This window comes from Amblyomma mixtum, chromosome 3 (genome assembly GCF_055824585.1).
Source record: "Amblyomma mixtum isolate Tamu chromosome 3, ASM5582458v1, whole genome shotgun sequence".
In the NCBI taxonomy this organism is placed as follows: domain Eukaryota; kingdom Metazoa; phylum Arthropoda; class Arachnida; order Ixodida; family Ixodidae; genus Amblyomma; species Amblyomma mixtum.
Window position 1 is genome coordinate 275,230,050 of NC_143014.1, and position 19,094 is coordinate 275,249,143.

General features: G+C 48.1%; 1 protein-coding gene across 1 annotated transcript; it reads left to right on the forward strand.

Moving 5' to 3' along the window:
* The first annotated feature begins 2,111 nt into the window (after positions 1-2,111).
* On the forward strand, positions 2,112-5,321 carry LOC149354949 (uncharacterized). Its single transcript, XM_089576042.1, has 3 exons — positions 2,112-2,637; positions 3,138-3,345; positions 4,927-5,321. Exons 1-3 carry the CDS (start codon positions 2,167-2,169, stop codon positions 5,319-5,321), a joined length of 1,074 nt encoding a protein of 357 aa, XP_089432168.1. The 5' UTR covers positions 2,112-2,166.
* Positions 5,322-19,094: the final 13,773 nt, after the last annotated feature.

The window sequence follows — 19,094 nt, forward strand, 5'->3', positions numbered from 1 at the left end:
TCCCATGGCCGCTTTATTTGCTGCCTGGTCGCGGCTCGCCTGGCATCTGCTAGCTGCGCTGCTGAAGACGTCGCGGAAATCGAGAATATCTTTATTTTATTATGGACAGGTTCGAAGTTAAAGGAGTGACGAGAGTAGTACCTTTTACAACGCTGACCGGTTCCAAAGCTCCCTCAGCTGCGGTATCGATGCGAAACCAGGTAGGCTTAGCGACGACCAGGGCCGCCGGCGAGCCTCGTAGCTCATCGCCTGGCGCGCCCGCAGGCAGCGCCCTTGCTGAAAGCTCGGCGTGCTGTAATTGCTCAAATATAGCAGGCAGCCTTTCTGATAGCATGGCTTTTTGTCTTTTCTGGGGCGAATATGAAATACATCGAGGATGCAGGCCGGCCGGCCAGCCTGGATCCCGTCCGCTGGCGTCATAAAAATGAGCTAAAGATTGTTCTTCACGTGAATAACAAACTCTGGGAGCAAGAAGTGTGGAAAATAGATCATTTTTGAGGATCGTTGAGCAATACCGAGTTGCTGGTAGAAGTAGCAACTGTAATACGATCAAATTTCTTGCCACAACTCAGCTGCCGCTGCCCGGCCGTCGCGGCCCGGCTCGCGCGCCTGGCGTCCGCTAGCTCCGCTACCGAGCGCATCGCAAAAATGACCATATTTGTTGTTGTGAGACGATGCTGTTGACAGTAAAGCGATGCCAAGAGTAGGCGTTTTATTACAACCCAGGCTACTTCCGAAGTGCTGTCCACCGCGGCTTCGATACGGAACAGGCCTAGCGACGACCAGGGCAGCCAGAGAGCAGTGCAGTTCGTCGCCCAGCGCGCCCGCGTCCAGCGCCGTTGCCGAAAGCGCGCTACATGGGCAGGCATGCTTTGTCGCCGCTCGAGTACAGCAGGGAGTCTTTCTGATAACATCACTATTTTGCCTTTTCTGGTGCGAACCTCAGAAGCGAAGCAGTGCACAGGCGCTGGTGTGCAGTGGCAAAGTGTTACACCAGCTGTGGGCCGGGCTTGAGTCTAGCGGCGCAAATATGCTTGCCGCTCCTTGCGTCCCTGCTTGCAGTAGGCGGCAGTTCGCAAGCGGCGACTGGTGCGGCGCGCCGGCCAGGTTTTCGCGCAGACTCCATTCTGCTATTCTGCTAGCAGGCGACGGTCATTTTGACGCCACATTCGAGTCAATATAGTGCTGTGACCTCGCTCAACAGGCCTCGCTAAGCCGCCATGTTGTGTTACGACAGAAGCCTCTGATTGGGTTCTTAAGATGACGTTTGCTGTGAGTTGAGGGGGACGCGCGCTGGGAAACCGAAATTTAGTTTTTTTCGCTATTCAGTCAACCCAGATGATGAAACGAACCAAGGTATATACTATAGAATGAAGGGTCAGAATTCCAAATACACACGTCGCTCAAAATTTTCGGAAAACGTTTCACGACCCCTTTAAACCTCGACGTATCAGTGAGAGTATGCGTATTAAGAGCGAATGCTTTCATTCAGAGCGAGAAATGCCGCCGAAGAATGCGACGGCGACGCTTATTTGTGCCGAAGCAGCCGTGCAGGGCGCCGCCATGTTTGTTTACAAGCGAACGTTAACTCTCTCCGCAACGCTAAAAGAGATTCCGTAAAGTGCTAGCGACCCGATTAGAGAGTTGTAGCATATCGTTACCGTGTTTACGTTACCGTTTACCGTGTTACCGGACGCTGGAGTTTCCGGTTAGCGCTGCGCACGCTAGAAGACGTTTTAGCATATCAGAGAGATATAGCATATCGTTACCGTGTTTACGTTACCGTTTACCGTGTTACCGTACGCCGGACTTTCCGGTTAGCGTTCCAAAACATGGAAAGTGTTTTAGCGTAGCGTCACTCCCGTATCAAGTTACCGTAACGTAAAAAGACTGATGATGATAGCAAGCATAACTACGCGCGTATTGAAAGAATTTCTTAGTTTGATCCTGCATAGATGGTAATAATATTTATATCAGCTTATTAAGTACATACTACGTTACAGGCCGAGCGGCTTTTCAAGTGCACTCGTGAAGCTAACCAGCTCAAGCCGTAGCCAGCACCTAGTCAATCCCGTAGGCCTAGCCGACGTCTGTAGTTTTCATCTTTTCGTTTCATTGTGTGGTTGGGAGCAGTGTTCTACCGCTTTGTCCGTACGATTGGAAGTCATGGCCTGCTACAGTGTTTTGAGTGACCCCCTCATACTTGGGGCTCTATCGTGGAGGGAGATTGAAGATATGTATGCATACGTTTCCCTCCTGGAGCCGGAGCCGCGCCGAGATCTGGCGGCGCGTGGCCTCTTAAACATCGACGGCATGGAGGACACAGATTTTGAGCGGCACTTTCGCTTCAAAAAGGCCGATATTGACTATCTGGCTAATTGCCTCAATATGCCTTTCGATGTCGTCAGTGCCCAGCGTGTGACTGTGCCGGGCCGTGAAGCATTGTGCATGGCTCTGCGACGGCTGGCGTACCCCAACCGCCTCTTCGATATAGAGGTGCTGTTCAATCGGCACTCGGTTATTTCAAGTGTGGTGAACATGGTCTTTGCTCATATTGAGCACTATTTTGACCATTTACTGGCGGACCTAACTACGCATTCGTGGCTCAACCTGGACACTCTTGAACGCTTCTCTGAGGTAAAAAAACTTTTTTTTTATTTAAACATGGTGTAGCGCGAAATACTGCGTGAGGAACGTTATCATTGCGTAGAGTAAGTATGGTGCAGGCGGCCTGTGAATAGTAAACAAAGTTCAAGCCTGCGCTCCAGAAGTTACATGTGCTTTCCTTGTGCTCAATTGTCGATATCCCAAAATCATTCACGCTGGCCTACAAAGTTTCGAGCAACTCATTACCGCTAATAGTGCCAAAGGCTCATGTATATTTTGCAGCAAGCAGCCTTATTTGAAAGCTGGCATAAAATAGGTCAGTCATGAGCCTCATTACTAGATACAGAATGTGGTGTCATTGCCTCAGGCCTTGGATTGTGTTTGAACAGTTGTAAAATAAACCTGACATGTCAACAAATATTAGCAGGAAAAAAGTGTGGATTATGTTGCTTGGTAGATTTTGTGTATGCCTTTTGCATCCTAACAGTTTGTATCCTAAACCTCACCTAAGAGTTGGTTATTCTTTTCAGGCTGTGCACGCAAAAGGGGCCCCGCTCACCAACTGTCGGGGTTTTGTCGATGGCCCTGCACGTAAAATCTATCGCCCATCATCGGAGCAGCAGGAAGATTTTTCGGGCCACAAGCGCTGCCACGTGCTTAAATATCAGGCCGTAATGTGCCCTAATGGAATAATTTGCCAGCTAGATGGGCCTTTTCGGGGCCGAAGACACGATGCAGGTAAGTGCATTTACTTCATATGAGTTTGTTCGAATTTCTTGGGCATGTGACGACAGAGAGCAACCCAGGTAAGAGTTGTGGTCATGAAGCCTCACATTTGTCTTTAAAAGGGACACCAAAGACAAATGGAGGTTGGTCTTTATTGATGTGGTACCACATTCTATTCACAAAGAGACCACTCTTGCAGAAAAATTACCCCGGAAAAGAGTGTCAACAGAGCAAGCAAAGTGGGTGCATTTGAACTGTTTGTGCAGCAGTGATGTCACCTATGCTTGTAAGCATACATGTGTATTGTCATCAAGTGTAGAAAGGCATTGGTCATTCTTTGCAGTGATGGTGGACATAACTGCAATTGAAATGTCACAGAATGGGCTACTGTTTTCCACAATCAGTAGGCATTTGCTCCTCTGAGAAGTGGCTGTGCACTTGCATGCAGTAAACCACTGTTGGAAAGTTATATGCAATGATTATGTAGTTGTGAACGCTGATTCTGCCACGTCACAAGGCCAGACACTAAACCCATTTTTGTTATGTAACTCGTCATTAATTTGTGCTGTCATAAGTAGAGCTCTAGAGGGATCACTTGCTGCCTCTTCTGATACACAACAAAATGTATAATGGCGGAAGGATCAAGCAACAGTTTGCATTGACTACTCTTCATGAATAGGGAGAGGGCAACTGGAGATCACAGAGAAAAAAAATTGAAGGGGGCACTTAAGCTCTGCCTTGAGGGTATGATGCGATAGCATAATGAGTTAGTTACCATATATGCCGAAGGTTATTCTATACTGATGATCATGAGTTTTTATGATGCAAGGGTGGTCAAAGAGCGCCATGGCACAAGGTATTTTCTTCTTCCATTTCCCAAGCATTTCGTCCTAAAGAAGCCAAGCACCACACAGGAGAAAGCTTGTACCCATTGTATCACCATTGGGTACCTGGTGGCACTGAGGATCAAACCTCGCACCTCCCACATGCGAGGTGGATGCTCAAAACCAGTAGGCCACCACAGCAGTGATAGGACATTCTCTACTTTACATCCACAGAACCCTGGGAGTCCTCACACCTCCTGGCACAGTGGTGCAGCGGTTAAGTGATGCTCCACTGCCCTGCGATGGCAGGTGCTCCCAGCGGTGGGCCTTGCGCGGTCCAGGTTGCTCTTCCTGGGCAACCAATCATTAATTTAACTGTCACATGACACACAGTGAGCAGGTTGTGATGACGCAATGTCACTCATCTAGGTGGCCAACCTACCTTCTGTGTTGCTCTCTGGGAACCACCTGCCAGAGCCATGCCTGTGATTTTTTGCTCACAACAACGACGCTGGATTTTTGGGTAACGGGGCCCTTAACACTTTCGCATTAAAATTCTGAGCTGGCATCTGGCATTGTAATGAGTGTATGCAGGTTTTTGATCTGCCAAGAAAATCGTTGTCCTCCACCAAGTCAGCTTCTTCCCATGGTGTGCAGATGCTTACGTTTTATTATTTCTGCTATAATGATTTGAAATTACAGCTTTGTTGAAGTGCTAATCCTGCGTTTCATATACATTTTTTATGCTTAAGATGCCATTGCATTTCAGGCATCCTCAAGAGAACAAGCCTTTACGACAATCTTGAAAAGATAACTCAAGGCCACTGCTTCGTCATATACGGGGATCCAGCTTATCCCCTGAGACGCTTAATGATCAAGCCATTTGGGGGATCCAGGCTTCAGCCTCACGAGGCCTGGTTCGACAGAAAAATGAGCAGTGTACGTCAAGCAGTGGAGTGGGGGTTTGGTAAGGTGGCCACAGAGTTCGCGTTTCTTGATTTTCCAAAAAATCAAAAGGTCAGGTGGCAAAATATTGGTCGCATGTACCGAGTGGCTACACTATTGTCAAATGCCCACACCTGCCTGTACGAAAGTCAAGTTCCGCAGTATTTTAATCTAGATCCACCAGCCCTTGACGAGTACCTGGTGCCATTTCCAAATTAATCCATTAGATTAGCTTGCCGAGTAACAGGAGAAATTGCAAAGCATGACTTACAACATAACTTTGAAAGCAGAATAGCGGGAATAAATATTAATGGACTGCAGACACCTAATTTTATTGCTTATTTTATTCCTTCAAATGATGCTTTAGGCATAGAAATACAGGGATCACCGTGTGGGATTCACGTACCACCGCTAAATAATTTATAATTTGATTTCTCCTCTCATGCCATTTCAGTTTCATCAACTTATACCCCTGCCACACGGACAGATTTAATGCCATTAAGTGCTTACTGCCTTAAGTTTTAATGGCATTCGTGCGGTGCCACACGCATAAATTTAATGGCATTAGCCTTACTGCCATTCGCGACCTACTGAGTTCGCCACAACTCATTCGCCCATGCAATGTGTACTCTCATTCCCATTCCACATGCAGAAAAGCATGCAGCTTTGTTAGTAACAACTTCTTAACCAGTAGAAAATGGTTAATTCTTAACTTTCTGTCAGATGAGGCATCTATACCGTATTTTCCATGCGAAGAGCGCCATTTTAACCAGCTTTATTGACAGGTACTCTCGACTTATGTGCTGACATGCGAGTTTATGGCTACTTTTTCCACTTGTAAAGCAGGAACAGCTGTATTTTTTGAAAAATCATTTTTATTTTACATATGAACAACATTTCCCATATATTGTGCTCATTAGCAATGTTTATATTCAGATGAAACTTTTGACTGCCTTGCAAGCGTTATCGTCATCGTCACTTTCGATAATGGCATTAAATGTGGACATGTAGCACCAAATCCGATAATAATGGCATTAACAAACTTAAGGCCTTAAGCATTTACTGCCATTTCTTGTAGGCGTGTGGCACGGGTATTAGTGATGGCTGTCTCGTGTAGTTGAGGTCACGTAATGCGTGGCAAAACTGCAATGTAAACACTGACGCGTAGTTTCAACTCACTGCTGCATTTAAACCCTCCTGCTCTAAGAGTTATGACTAAAACAAGTGACATATCGCTTCAATTATACATTTAAGTATGAGTTATTTAGCGGTCGTAGGCAAATACCACATGGTGAGTTATGTATGTCAACGCCTAACACATCGTTAGAAGGAAAACATGCAAGCAAATTTGGAGTCTTTTAGTCCTTTAATGCGAAGAAAATCATGTTCAACAGTCTGGGAAGTAAAGAACAGTTTACGATACACAGTGAGGTGTTGCTATTGGTAAGGGAATAGATCTAGGGCAAACAGGAAGTGCAGATCAGGCCATGAAAGTGAAATTTCTGGGAGATGGTTCAGGCATTAGGTTTTATGCGGTTTAACGTCCCAAAGCGAGTCGGGCTATGAGAAGTCCTAGTAAGGGCTCCGGATAATTTCAGACACCTGGAGTTCTTTAACGTGCACTGCCATTGCATAGTACACCTGCCGCTAGCATTTCGCCTCCACCAAAATTGGACCGGCGTGGCCATGATCAAATCCACGCCTTTTGGGTCAGCAGCCGAGCACCATAACCGCTGAGCTACAGCGGCAGCAAATTGCAGGGAGAATAAAAATGGGGTAGAATGCACTTGCCAAGCAACAGAGTTACAACACTTGTCTTGCCAGTACACACCTGCGGAGGAAAAATAAAGCAAAAGACTTGAAATTGAATGAAGACGGCACAGCAAACTATGAAAATGGAACTCGTAGGACAGGGCTACTTAGAGGCATATGCGAGAAGTCTTTGTCCTGTAATGAATGTAACTTGGCTTTCGGTGGTGCTGCATGTTTGTGCATTTAACACTAGTGCTTGATGTTGGTAACGAAAAATGTAGTTCACCCAGTCGGGGTACTGGTTCTGTGTTGGCCCAGGTTTGGTACTCGCACTAAAGTGAAGGAGTGCACTGCCTACTTAACTGTGCAAGATAAGGGAAATGTGAATAGATAGCTGGCATGTTTCTTTGTGTCCTTGTCATGGTGTACAGTGCAATTTGGATGACCAATGAATCGAGTGACAGTCTGGCTCTCAAATCCTTTCGCTTCACTTTGAGAGGCTTGTTATTCCTGTAAATGTGAGGTGATGGTCATTTGATGTTGGTAATGAAAAATGTTCACCCAGTCAGGGTACTGGTTCTGTGTTGGCCCAGGTTTGGTGCTCGCAATAAAGTGAAGGAGTGCACTGCCTACTTAACTGTGCAAGATAAGGGAAATGTGAATAGATAGCTGGCATGCTTCTTTGTGTCCTTTTCATGGTGTACAGTGCAATTTGGATGACCAATGAATCGAGTGACAGTCTGGCTCTCAAATCCTTTCGCTTCACTTTGAGAGGCTTGTTATTCCTGTAAATGTGAGGTGATGGTCATTTGATGTTGGTAATGAAAAATGTTCACCCAGTCAGGGTACTGGTTCTGTGTTGGCCCAGGTTTGGTGCTCGCACTAAAGTGAAGGAGTGCACTGCCTACTTAACTGTGCAAGATAAGGGAAATGTGAATAGATAGCTGGCATGCTTCTTTGTGTCCTTGTCATGGTGTACAGTGCAATTTGGATGACCAATGAATCGAGTGACAGTCTGGCTCTCAAATCCTTTCGCTTCACTTTGAGAGGCTTGTTATTCCTGTAAATGTGAGGTGATGGTCATTTGATGTTGGTAATGAAAAATGTTCACCCAGTCAGGGTACTGGTTCTGTGTTGGCCCAGGTTTGGTGCTCGCACTAAAGTGAAGGAGTGCACTGCCTACTTAACTGTGCAAGATAAGGGAAATGTGAATAGATAGCTGGCATGCTTCTTTGTGTCCTTGTCATGGTGTACAGTGCAATTTGGATGACCAATGAATCGAGTGACAGTCTGGCTCTCAAATCCTTTCGCTTGTGGGAATCCTGGCTTTCCGCCGTCGCCTTTGCGCGGCTGTGCCGGCCGCCCGCGTTGTTTCTCCTCTTTCCCTTGCTCCCGCCTCAGGCGGTGGAGAGGCGGCTGGGTGACTAATCACTGTCATTTAGCCACAGCTCCGCCCCGGCTCCCCAAGGGCCTTTGCCATTGGCGCCTTTTGGCGGGAATCCGGGACCCGTTTTGGCGGCCGCGCATCCCGCGACCGTCCGAGCGGGGCCCAGAGAAAGAGAGACCCCTCCGAGACAGCGTAAGGTGCGTACGTTACTGTTTGTCCGTGCCGGCCTTTGCCGTTCGGACCAGTGCTTACTCGAGCTCGCCCGCACGTGTCCTCTGACCTGCAGCGGCTCGAGCCTGTCCAGCGGGGTCCAGCGACCTCTGACAGGCGTACCTTGCGTTGAATGCCCACTCTCTCTCGCAACCGGCCCAACGGTCGACACGAGAGAGAGATCACAGCACTGCCGCGGGGACATTCTCCTGCAGCGGCGTGCTAGCGGTGCGCATTACTCGAGTCGCTTCGTGCGCGCAGCGGAGCCTTGCTCCTCGCGCGCCCCCGGGACGGGGTGACTATTGAGTGTGTGTGTATCAGCTGGAGTACGATGTGAATAAACGTCTCCTTTGTGAACTTGGAGGCCTATTTCTTTGCGGCGAATCGCTCTCCTCCCAGCGGAGGCTGAGTGCACTGCATCGGTGTCCCAGTGTGTGTGTGGTGACGGCTGATCGGGGCCCTTGGCTCGCGCGAAGCTCGAACCCGCGGTGGGTGGTGGCCTGTGTCCACTTAGAAACCCACACGCTTCACTTTGAGAGGCTTGTTATTCCTGTAAATGTGAGGTGATGGTCATTTGATGTTGGTAATGAAAAATGTTCACCCAGTCAGGGTACTGGTTCTGTGTTGGCCCAGGTTTGGTGCTCGCAATAAAGTGAAGGAGTGCACTGCCTACTTAACTGTGCAAGATAAGGGAAATGTGAATAGATAGCTGGCATGCTTCTTTGTGTCCTTGTCATGGTGTACAGTGCAATTTGAATTGAATTGAATTGAGTTTATTTCCATTCGAAACAGCGGAGGGGGCTCAAACAAAAAGTGAAGCAAGTCCACTTGATTACGTTCGAGCCCCCTTTACATGGCATTTGGTGAGGACAAAATTCTGGTATAACACCAGACACATTTACAGGATTGCAGAATAGAACAAAAAATGTTAGTTGTGCACAGAAAATCTTACAAAATAATTTACACAATGCCAATATGCAATTCTAAGTGCAAGGTTCATAGAAATAAGTACTTATAAAAATAATATGCGGGCACAAGGCAAAAGAAGTATTAATTACACAGAACAAGCTCGACAAAACAATTCACACAGTGAAATTATACAATTGTAGATAGAATATGTACAAAGCAAGTTAGTAAATAAAATAACGATGAAAGTATTTATTGCACTGCAGCAAAAACATAATACAATAAGGCAACCAGAATGATGACATCAGTTAAAAGTGAACCGTATTGTTTGTGAAGGTGTTAATGCATTCAGTGCCTTGATTATATTTTTGTAAGGAAAGCCTTTACCTTGGAAATGTTAGTGCGGTTGATGACAATTTGATTGCAGTGAAGTGTGTTTAGTAAAGTTGGAAGTGAGTGGCGCAACATTTGTTGTCCTAGCTTTGTCCGGGGAAAAAGGAATTTCCCAAGGCTGTGAAAATCGCAAGTCACGGCAACTTGTTGACTTGCTTATTTGTGCTATTGCATTAAATTCTTGCTGGTTATTTCGGAGTTGTTGTTTGTATTTTTTTACCAATGTCTGTGAGTATAAGCAATGCACACTTGTTATCTTAAGCTGAGTAACATATTGTTCTGTGTGTGCTTGTGGATCGGCCCCTACAATATGACGAACAGACTTTTTCTGTAGTATATGTATGCGATTTAGATTAGTGGAGGTTGTTGTACCCCATACAAGAAAGCAATAGTTTATATGAGAACATATTAATGCATTGTATATGTGTAGTTTCACGGCTTGCGGTAAGAACGAGTGAAATTTTGCCAAAATTCCAACTGATTTAGACATCTTTGTTAAAATATAATTGACATGGTTGTCCCATGACATGTTTTTGTGCAGATATACTCCTAATGTTTTCATTGTGTCTACTACTTGTATTGACTCTGATCCTAATGTAATATCAAAAGTGTGCGGTATCTGAAACTGCCTAGGCGAAAAAGTGACGGATTTTGTTTTTTAGCATTAATTTCAAGGGAGTTCTCAGTGCTCCACTCATGAAGATCTCGCATGATGTTGTTTATTTCAGCCTCTAGCAGTTGCAAGTTACTGTTGCGAAATAATAGGGTGGTGTCGTCTGCATATGATATGAAATGAGCAAGCGGGCTAATTCTAGTGATGTCATTCACGTAAAGGTTGAACAAGAGAGGCCCAAGAATGCTTCCCTGGGGTACGCCAGTATTAATTGGTCTGCGCGATGACAGGCGGTCATTTATTGAAACGCTTTGCATTCGATGCCTAAGGTATGATGTTATAAGCGATAGAGCTGTTCCTCTTATTCCATATATTTCAAGTTTTTTTAACAATGGTGATTGAGTCGATCAAAGGCTTTTTAATAATCTATGTATATACCAACTATGATTTCTTTTTCTTCAAAAGCTTTTAATATTATTTCTTTCTGCGTTAGTAGGGCTAGTTCTGTTGATTTCCATTTCCGAAAGCCAAATTGTGTTGGTGTTAATATGTCGTACTTTTCGACAAATTTGGTAATGCGAGTGTTAATTATTTTTTCTAATCCTCTTGAAAAAATAGGTAGCAGTGATATCGGACGGTAGTTAGACAAATTGTTCCGATCTCCACCTTTGAAAACGGTAATCACTTTGGAAATTTTCATCTTAGCTGGGAAAACGCCTGTGGTGAGGGCTTGATTGAAGATATAGGTAAGATGTGGAGCTAGCAGGTCCAGTGCGGACTTGATAGGCCTTATTTGAAAACTATCAATGTCACATGCAGAACTGCTACGTAGGGACATAAATGTTTCAAATACTTCACTGACGTCTACAGGACAAAGAAAGATACTATTTGGATTCCTAGTCATAGTTCTCACTGATTCCGGACAATGAGCATTGGTTACCTGATTTACAAAATGGTTGTTAAATGCTTCAGCTATTTGTTCTCCTTCAATAACTACCCCATTTAAGATTACCTCAAGGGGATCCTGGTTAGAGGATTTTCGATTAAGCAGTTCATTTAACCTCTTCCAAATGATTTCTGATTTCATGTTATGAACTGTTTCAAAAAAGTTATATAGGTACTGCCGTTTTTGACTCCACAGTATGGCATTTGTTTTATTTCTACATTTCTTGAATATTTTCCAATCCTCAGTGTCTCGTGTGCTCAAAAATTTTTTGAAGAGTTTATCTTTCTTTTTTATCATTTTTAAACACTCCCTAGTAATCCATGGCTTACGTGTTTTTTGCGAGTTTCTTACGGTAACAAGATGGAATGATTGCGAATATGCTTCCAGTACCGATACTCAGAAAATTATTATATGCATCATCTGGTGATGACGAACTGTAAACTTGACTCCAGTTTGCTTGAGTCCAATGGATTTGGATGACCAATGAATCGAGTGACAGTCGGGCTCTCGAATTTTTCCGTTTCACTTTGAGAGGCTTGTTTTTCCCGTTAATGTAAGGTGATGGTCATACCTGTTCGTGTGTTTTGAATTGCATTGGAATCGTGATTGCTTGGTACATAACAGTGCAATGTATTGATCTTGTGTCACATCTTATATGAGCCCTATTGCTTTTTTTCGAGTGCAGACATAAAAAATGAAGGTGGAATTCAACCAGTTCAATTCATATTGTTGCGGGAAAGAATATATTTAAAAATATTTACAAATAGTAAAGAACAGCTGCGAGCGGCACCGAGAACACAGTCCGAACTTCGTTGTCGTCTTCTACCCTTCCCACTCGTGCCATCGTTCTTTGTCGTCGTCGTCTACCCGCTTCGGACCCCCGGCTGCTGAAACGCCATCTCGGCGTTAGGGCGGCGACGTATGAGCGTCGTGATAAGGTTTAAGGCGACAGACGTGGACGATGTCGGTGGTGGCGCCAGAGGACGATGGCGAGGTTTCAAGGGGAGCAATTTCATAGTTCACGTCGGTAACACGGCGCACGACACGGTAAGGACCACGGTAGAGCGAAAGGAGCTTCTCGGAGAGACCGACGCTGCGAGAGGGCGTCCAGATAAGGACGAGTGATCCTGGGGTAAATTCGACGGCCTGGTGACGGCGGTCGTAGGCTGACTTCTGGGAAACTTGAGAGGCTTGGAGCCTGCTACGTGCTATTTGGCGCGCCAGCGTGGCCTGGGAGATGGCGTCCCGAGCGTAAGCAGTGGTGGGGGCTGAACAAGGCGGCAAGAGTGTGTCCAAAGGCAAGGTGGGATGCCTACCAAACAAAAGGTAGAAAGGAGAATAGCCTGTTCTGTCATGAAGGGAAGAGTTATATGCAAATGTCACATAAGGCAAGGCTGCGTCCCAATCTCGGTGGTCTGGCGATACGTACATGGCTAACATGTCGGTGAGCGTGCGATTGAACCTTTCTGTAAGCCCATTGGTTTGTGGGTGGTAAGCTGTCGCGAGCTGGTGCTGCGTGTCACACGAACGAAGAATGTCGTGAACTACTCTGGATAGAAAATAACGACCGCGGTCGGTGAGCAGTTGACGAGGGGCGCCGTGGTGAAGGATGACGTCTTGCAGAAGAAAATCGGCGACATCAGTAGCGCAGCTGGACGGCAAAGCACGCGTGATGGCGTACCGAGTCGTATAATCAGTTGCGACAGCGATCCACTTGTTGCCGGAGAGGGACGTCGGAAAAGGGCCAAGAAGGTCGAGGCCAACACGGTGAAAAGGATCCGGAGGTATGTCGATGGGTTGCAGAAGACCGGCAGGCAAAGTGGAGGGCCTTTTCCGACGTTGACACAGATCGCAAGCGGCCACGTAACGCTTGACGGAACGATAGAGACCAGGCCAAAAGAAGCGATGCCGCACCCGAGCGTACGTGCGGGACACGCCAAGGTGACCGGCTGTCGGCAGATCGTGCAGTTCTTCAAGGACAGAAGAGCGTAGACGCTGGGGTATCACGACCAGGAGCAGAGGGCCATCGGAGCGTAGGTTTCGGCGATACAAAATGCCGTTCTGGAGCACATAAAGGTTCAGAGACGGAGATCGGTCTGCAGAACGGATGACATCAAAGATAGGACGTAAAGATGAGTTGTGGAGCTGTTCGTTGGCAATATCGGCAAGATCAGAGATAGCTAAGAGGCAGGGCAGGGTCTCAGCGTCCTCTAGGTCAGGTGGTTCCACAGGGTATCGGGATAAACAGTCAGCGTCCTGGTGATGGCGCCCTGACTTGTACACGACGGAGTATGAGTATTCTTGGAGGCGCAATGCCCAGCGACCAAGGCGACCGGTGGGATCTTTTAGTGAAGACAGCCAACAGAGAGCGTGGTGATCAGTGACAACAGCGAATGAACGGCCGAACAGGTAGGGTCTGAATTTAGCTACTGCCCAGACAAGGGCAAGACACTCACGCTCAGTAATGGTGTAATTTTGCTCTGCGGCTGAAAGTAGCCGGCTGGCATAAGCGATGACTCGATCTTGACCCTGTTGACGTTGGGCTAGGACGGCGCCGATGCCATATCCGGAGGCGTCGGTGCGAACCTCTGTGGGAGACGACGTGTCAAAATGTGCTAAGATGGGCGGAGTGGTCAGCAAATGGATGAGGGATGAAAATGAGTTCTCTTGAGCAGGGCCCCAGGTAAGTGGACCATTTAAAGCCGCGAAGAAGGGAGTCCATCATTCGTTCGAACGTAGCCGGGGCGTTACAGAGGCCGAACGGCATGACTTTAAACTGGTATAAGCCATCAGGCGTCACGAAGGCGGTCTTCTCACGGTCATTTTCATCAACGGCACTTTGCCAGTACCCCGATCGAAGATCAATTGAAGAGAAATATTTGGCGCCGTGGAGGCAATCTAATGCATCATCGATCCTTGGGAGTGGATATACGTCTTTCTTTGTGATGCGGTTGAGGTGCCGATAATCAACGCAGAAGCGCCAGCTGCCGTCCTTCTTTTTCACCAGGACGACTGGTGAAGCCCAAGGACTTGACGAGGGCTCGATGATGTCTTTTGCGAGCATCTTGTCCACCTCTTGATTTATGACAGTGCGTTCGGCGCTGGACACTCGGTACGGACGTCTGCGGAGAGGAGCGGAATCACCGGTGTTTATGTGATGCGTCGCCACAGAGGTCCGAGCCAAAACACGGCTATCAAAGTCGAAGATGTCGCGGAAAGATGATAAGAGGCACCTAAGATTGAGAGCTTGCATCGGCGGTAGGTCAGAAGCGATCATGTCGGCGTAGTCGTCCGTTGGGTTCGCTGTTGATGGGGCCGCAGGCAACCGGCATTGCTGAGTGAAAGGTAAGCAGCTGTCCACCACTGATATCACACATTCGGCAGCAGGGCACAGCGTGGCGAGTGAGATGCCTTGCGGGAGCGGTTGGATGGATGAACCAAAGTTCAGGACCGGAAGGGACGCTCGGTTGGCCGACATTGTAAGTACAATGTGTGGAAGCGCAATGCTGCGCGTCAGGGCGACGTCAAGTTCCGGAGTGACCACGTTGGGACCATCAGGTACAGGGGGAACAGATGAGAAAGAAATGTAAGTGGCGGCTTGAGGCGGTAGACGGACAAAGTCGACAGCACAAATACGGTGTGTAACTGGGGACGGCGACTCAGCAGAAAGAGGAAGGTCAAGCTGAACAACATTAGTGGCGCAGCCAATGAGGGCTGAATGCTCAGACAGGAAGTCGAGGCCAAGAATGACTTCATGAGGGCACTGGTCCAGAACAGAGAACAGAACGGATGTATGGCGGCCGGATATGGTCACACGGGCTGTGCATAGTCCAACAACATGAGGCGTTCCGCCGTCGGCAACGCGGAGAACGGCTTTGGGTGCAGGGGTCAGTACTTTTCGGAGGCGGCGTCGTAGGGCTGAACTCATGACGGATACGTGCGCGCCTGTATCGATCAGGGCTCTCACAGGCACTCCATCGACATGAATGGCGAGCAAATTATGGTGTGCGCGAAGGGCTAATCGAGGATTTTGGGACTGGGGCTGTACTGCAGCATCACCTCCAGACACTGCAGCGTCTAGTTTTCCGCTTGCGAGCGTCCGTAGGGGCCAGGAGAGGAGCGACGGCGTTGGGGCGAACGAGACTGTCGACACAGGGGGGACGGGGAGCGGCTGGAGCGGGGAATCTGGCCGTCGACTGTAGCACTGTGCTGGGCTGGGGGGGGCGTGTAGTGGCTGGGCTGTTCGTCGTCGCGGTGGGAGCTGAGAGGACGGTATGGGCTGCGACGGGACCAATAATTTCGACAGTGGCGGGAGATGTGGCCAATGCGGTGGCAGTGGAAACAAATGGGCCTGTCGTCGGTTGTCCGCCAATCGTTAGGGTTTCAGCGACGTGGAGTGAAGTACGAAGGTCGTCCAGGAGCAATCACAGTGATTTCGGGTGGTGGTGAAGACCGTACAGGGCTGACGGGCTGGAAACCAAGGTTTGCAAGCTCTTGGCAGACGACAGCTTGTACCAGAGAGATGGTAGGCAAGCGGTTGTCGCCATCATGTAGATGCAGGGGGGCAGGGGACATAGCTTCGAGCTCGCGTCAGATGATGCGGGTCACATTTTCTGGGGGCGCTGGAGTTTCCCGGTGTCGCAGGTCTTCACATGAAGAAGTCGCAGCCGTGTTGGGGAGGCGTGTGTACGGCTGGCTAATACGCCTGCTTTTGGCTTCCTCGAAGCGTCGACATTCCTTAATAATTCCGTCGACTGTAGTGCAGTTCTTGTATACGAGCAAGTTGAAGGCATCGTCGGCGATTCCCTTCAACACGTGGCCGACTTTGTCAGACTCGGGCATGTTGGCGTCAACTTTGTGACAGAGGGCCAGCACATCTTGAATGTACGACACATAGGACTCCGTAGATGTTTGAGCTCGGGAGGCGAGGTCCTTCTTAGCGGCAGGCGTTCGGCCGAGCGGCCGTCCAAACAATTCGCGGAGTTTCTCTTTGCACACGTCCCAGCTGGTCAGATGGTCTTCGTGCGTCTCATACCAGACCCGGGCGGTGTCTTTTAGATAGAATATTACATTTGCGAGCATAAGGGTCGGATCCCAGCGGTTGTAGGTACTCACTCGCTCGTACATGGTACTCACTCGCTCGTACTGATGGAACATGTCATACAAACGCGACTAAACAATTTCATGGAAAACAACGACTTATACCCCCATTCAATGATAGGTTTGAGATCGCATTTGTCCACGCAAGATGTCATGATACAGCTCAAACATGACATATTAGACACTAAGTCACTGGATGCGAAAGTAATAGTGGGACTTGATCTCACTAAAGCTTTCGAGAATGTAAAACATGAGGTGATACTAGAAAACCTGGCTCTTTTAAACGTCGGGGAGCGCACATACAACTACATTGCCAATTTCCTTTCAGGCAGGATAGCGCGCATCCACTTTGGTGAAAGTCAGTCTCAAGACATACACTTGGGCAGCATAGGCACCCCTCAGGGTTCGGTACTTTCCCCTCTTCTCTTCAACGTGGCCATGATACGGCTCCCGAAGAGGCTGGAGGGGATAGATGGCTTGAATTTCTGCATGTATGCGGACGATATCACCATGTGGATGACCCGTGGACACGACGCGCACATCGAAAGTACGCTACAGAAGGCCATAAATGAGGTCGAAAACTATGTCAGCCATAGGGGCTTGCAATGCTCGCCGCAGAAGTCTGAACTTCTTTTTTATCGACCTCTGCATCAAAGACAAACTAGAACCATCCCTAACATCAAATTACAAACTCAAGGGGCGGTGATTTCTCATGTTGAAAAAATCAGAATTTTAGGAATGATTATACAAAGCAACGGGTATAACGGTGATGCAATAACTAAGATGGAAAACTGCACGCAACAAACTATGCGGCTCATACAGCGGATTGCCAACAGAAGACACGGCATGAAAGAGCAGAATCTCCTACGGCTGGTACAGGCGTTCGTAGTAAGCCGTATCTTGTATGCTGCCCCCTTCCTTATCTTAAAGTTTCAGAAAAAGAAAAGATATATGGAATTATCAGGCGATGCACGAAACAAGCTCTAGGATTGCCCATCCGTACATCCACTCACCGCCTCCTAGAGCTGGAATGCATAATACCCTGGAAGAAATTACGGAAGCAGTGAGAACGTCCCAAATCGAACGCTTAGCTGGGACCACAACCGGCAGGGCCATTCTAGAAAAATTCAATCTGAGCCGAGATAACAGAACAACCGCCAAAGTTGACATGCTCGGAAAAATTCGAGACAATATAGTTGTACCCCCATTACCCAGGAATATGCATCCTATTCATCACTCAGTGTGCCGGGCCAAGCGGGCAGAGGCGCTAGAGAAACGCTTCCGCTCCTACAAAGACGAGGACGTGATCTACGTGGATGCCGCTGAGTATGGTAAGAACACGATGACCGTCGCGGTCGTCAATAATAAACAACTCCTCAAAATAAGTGCCTCCATACTCTTGGGTAACCCAGAGACTGCAGAGGAAGCTGCCATAGCACTGGCTTGTGTAGGCACAAAAGCGAGATACATCATCAGTGACTCCAAAGTTGCCATACTAAATTTCAGCAGGGGCCGGGTCTCCCCTCTAACGAATACAATTCTAAGCCGTCATGTAATAGACCGGAAAATTACACTAGTCTGGACACCAGCACATGCATCCCTGCCTGGTAATGAGGCGGCCCACGAGTTCGCCCGAGGCTTTTCTTTCCGGGCGGACCCGAGCGAGGTGGTCTTTACAGACAGGGATCGCATGGTGACCTACAGAGAAATTACACAGCACTATCGTTTGCAACGAGCTAGACTTCCTCCAGCGGATAGATCCTTGTCCAGATACCAAGCCATCAACCGGCGCCGGTTACAAACTTACACCTTTGCAAACCCGGCCCTCTGGAGTCTTATGTACCCAGGGCAATTTTCAGAAAAATGCGCAAACTGCGAACTTAGGGCCACCTTGGACCACATACTATGGGAATGTCCTCATGCTCCCCGGGAGGGACGAGGTATAAACACAAAAGATCAATGGGAGACCTTGCTACTGAGCTCCGACCCGGCGACTCAGTTACAACTCGTCCGACTGGCCGAAGCCGCCGCCGAGAGTCAAGACCTTTCGGCCGTCGCCTAGGCGGGTGGCCCTCTGGCTACCCTCTTTCTGTTGGACATGAAAAGTTTTCCTATCCTATCCTATCCTATCCAGATGTAGGGTCATCGTGCATGGACTGCACGAGCTTTCTAGAAGATCAGTGGTGGAACATTTGCCGACGTTGAGCTCACCTGTGTGACAGTCGACGTTAGCGCCACACATTTGCAAAAAGTCTAGGCCAAGAATAACGTAGTGCGTCGACCGGCTGAGAACCACCATTTCCGTGCTGAAGAATTCACCACCCAAGGAAACCTTAACACTACACACTTCAACTGCTGGCAACGGTTCACCACTCACGCCACAAAACTGGACATTTTTGTCGCATCGAAACAAAACTTTTCTTCCGAGTAGGCACTTAAACGCAGCACTCATAACCGAAACAGTAGCACCGGTATCCACTAAAGCCATCACAGGCACGCCATCCACTAGCACATGTACTTTGTTCTGTAACATAACTACAGGCAGGGGTATCACTTCTGGCGGCAGACTTCCAGCGACCTCACCCCCATCGGTCGCGCCGACTAGTTTTCCGGCGGAGGCGAGGAGGAGCGGCGTCGGGGTGATGGAGATCGACGTGTACGGAAGGCTGGAGGCGGCGTCACACT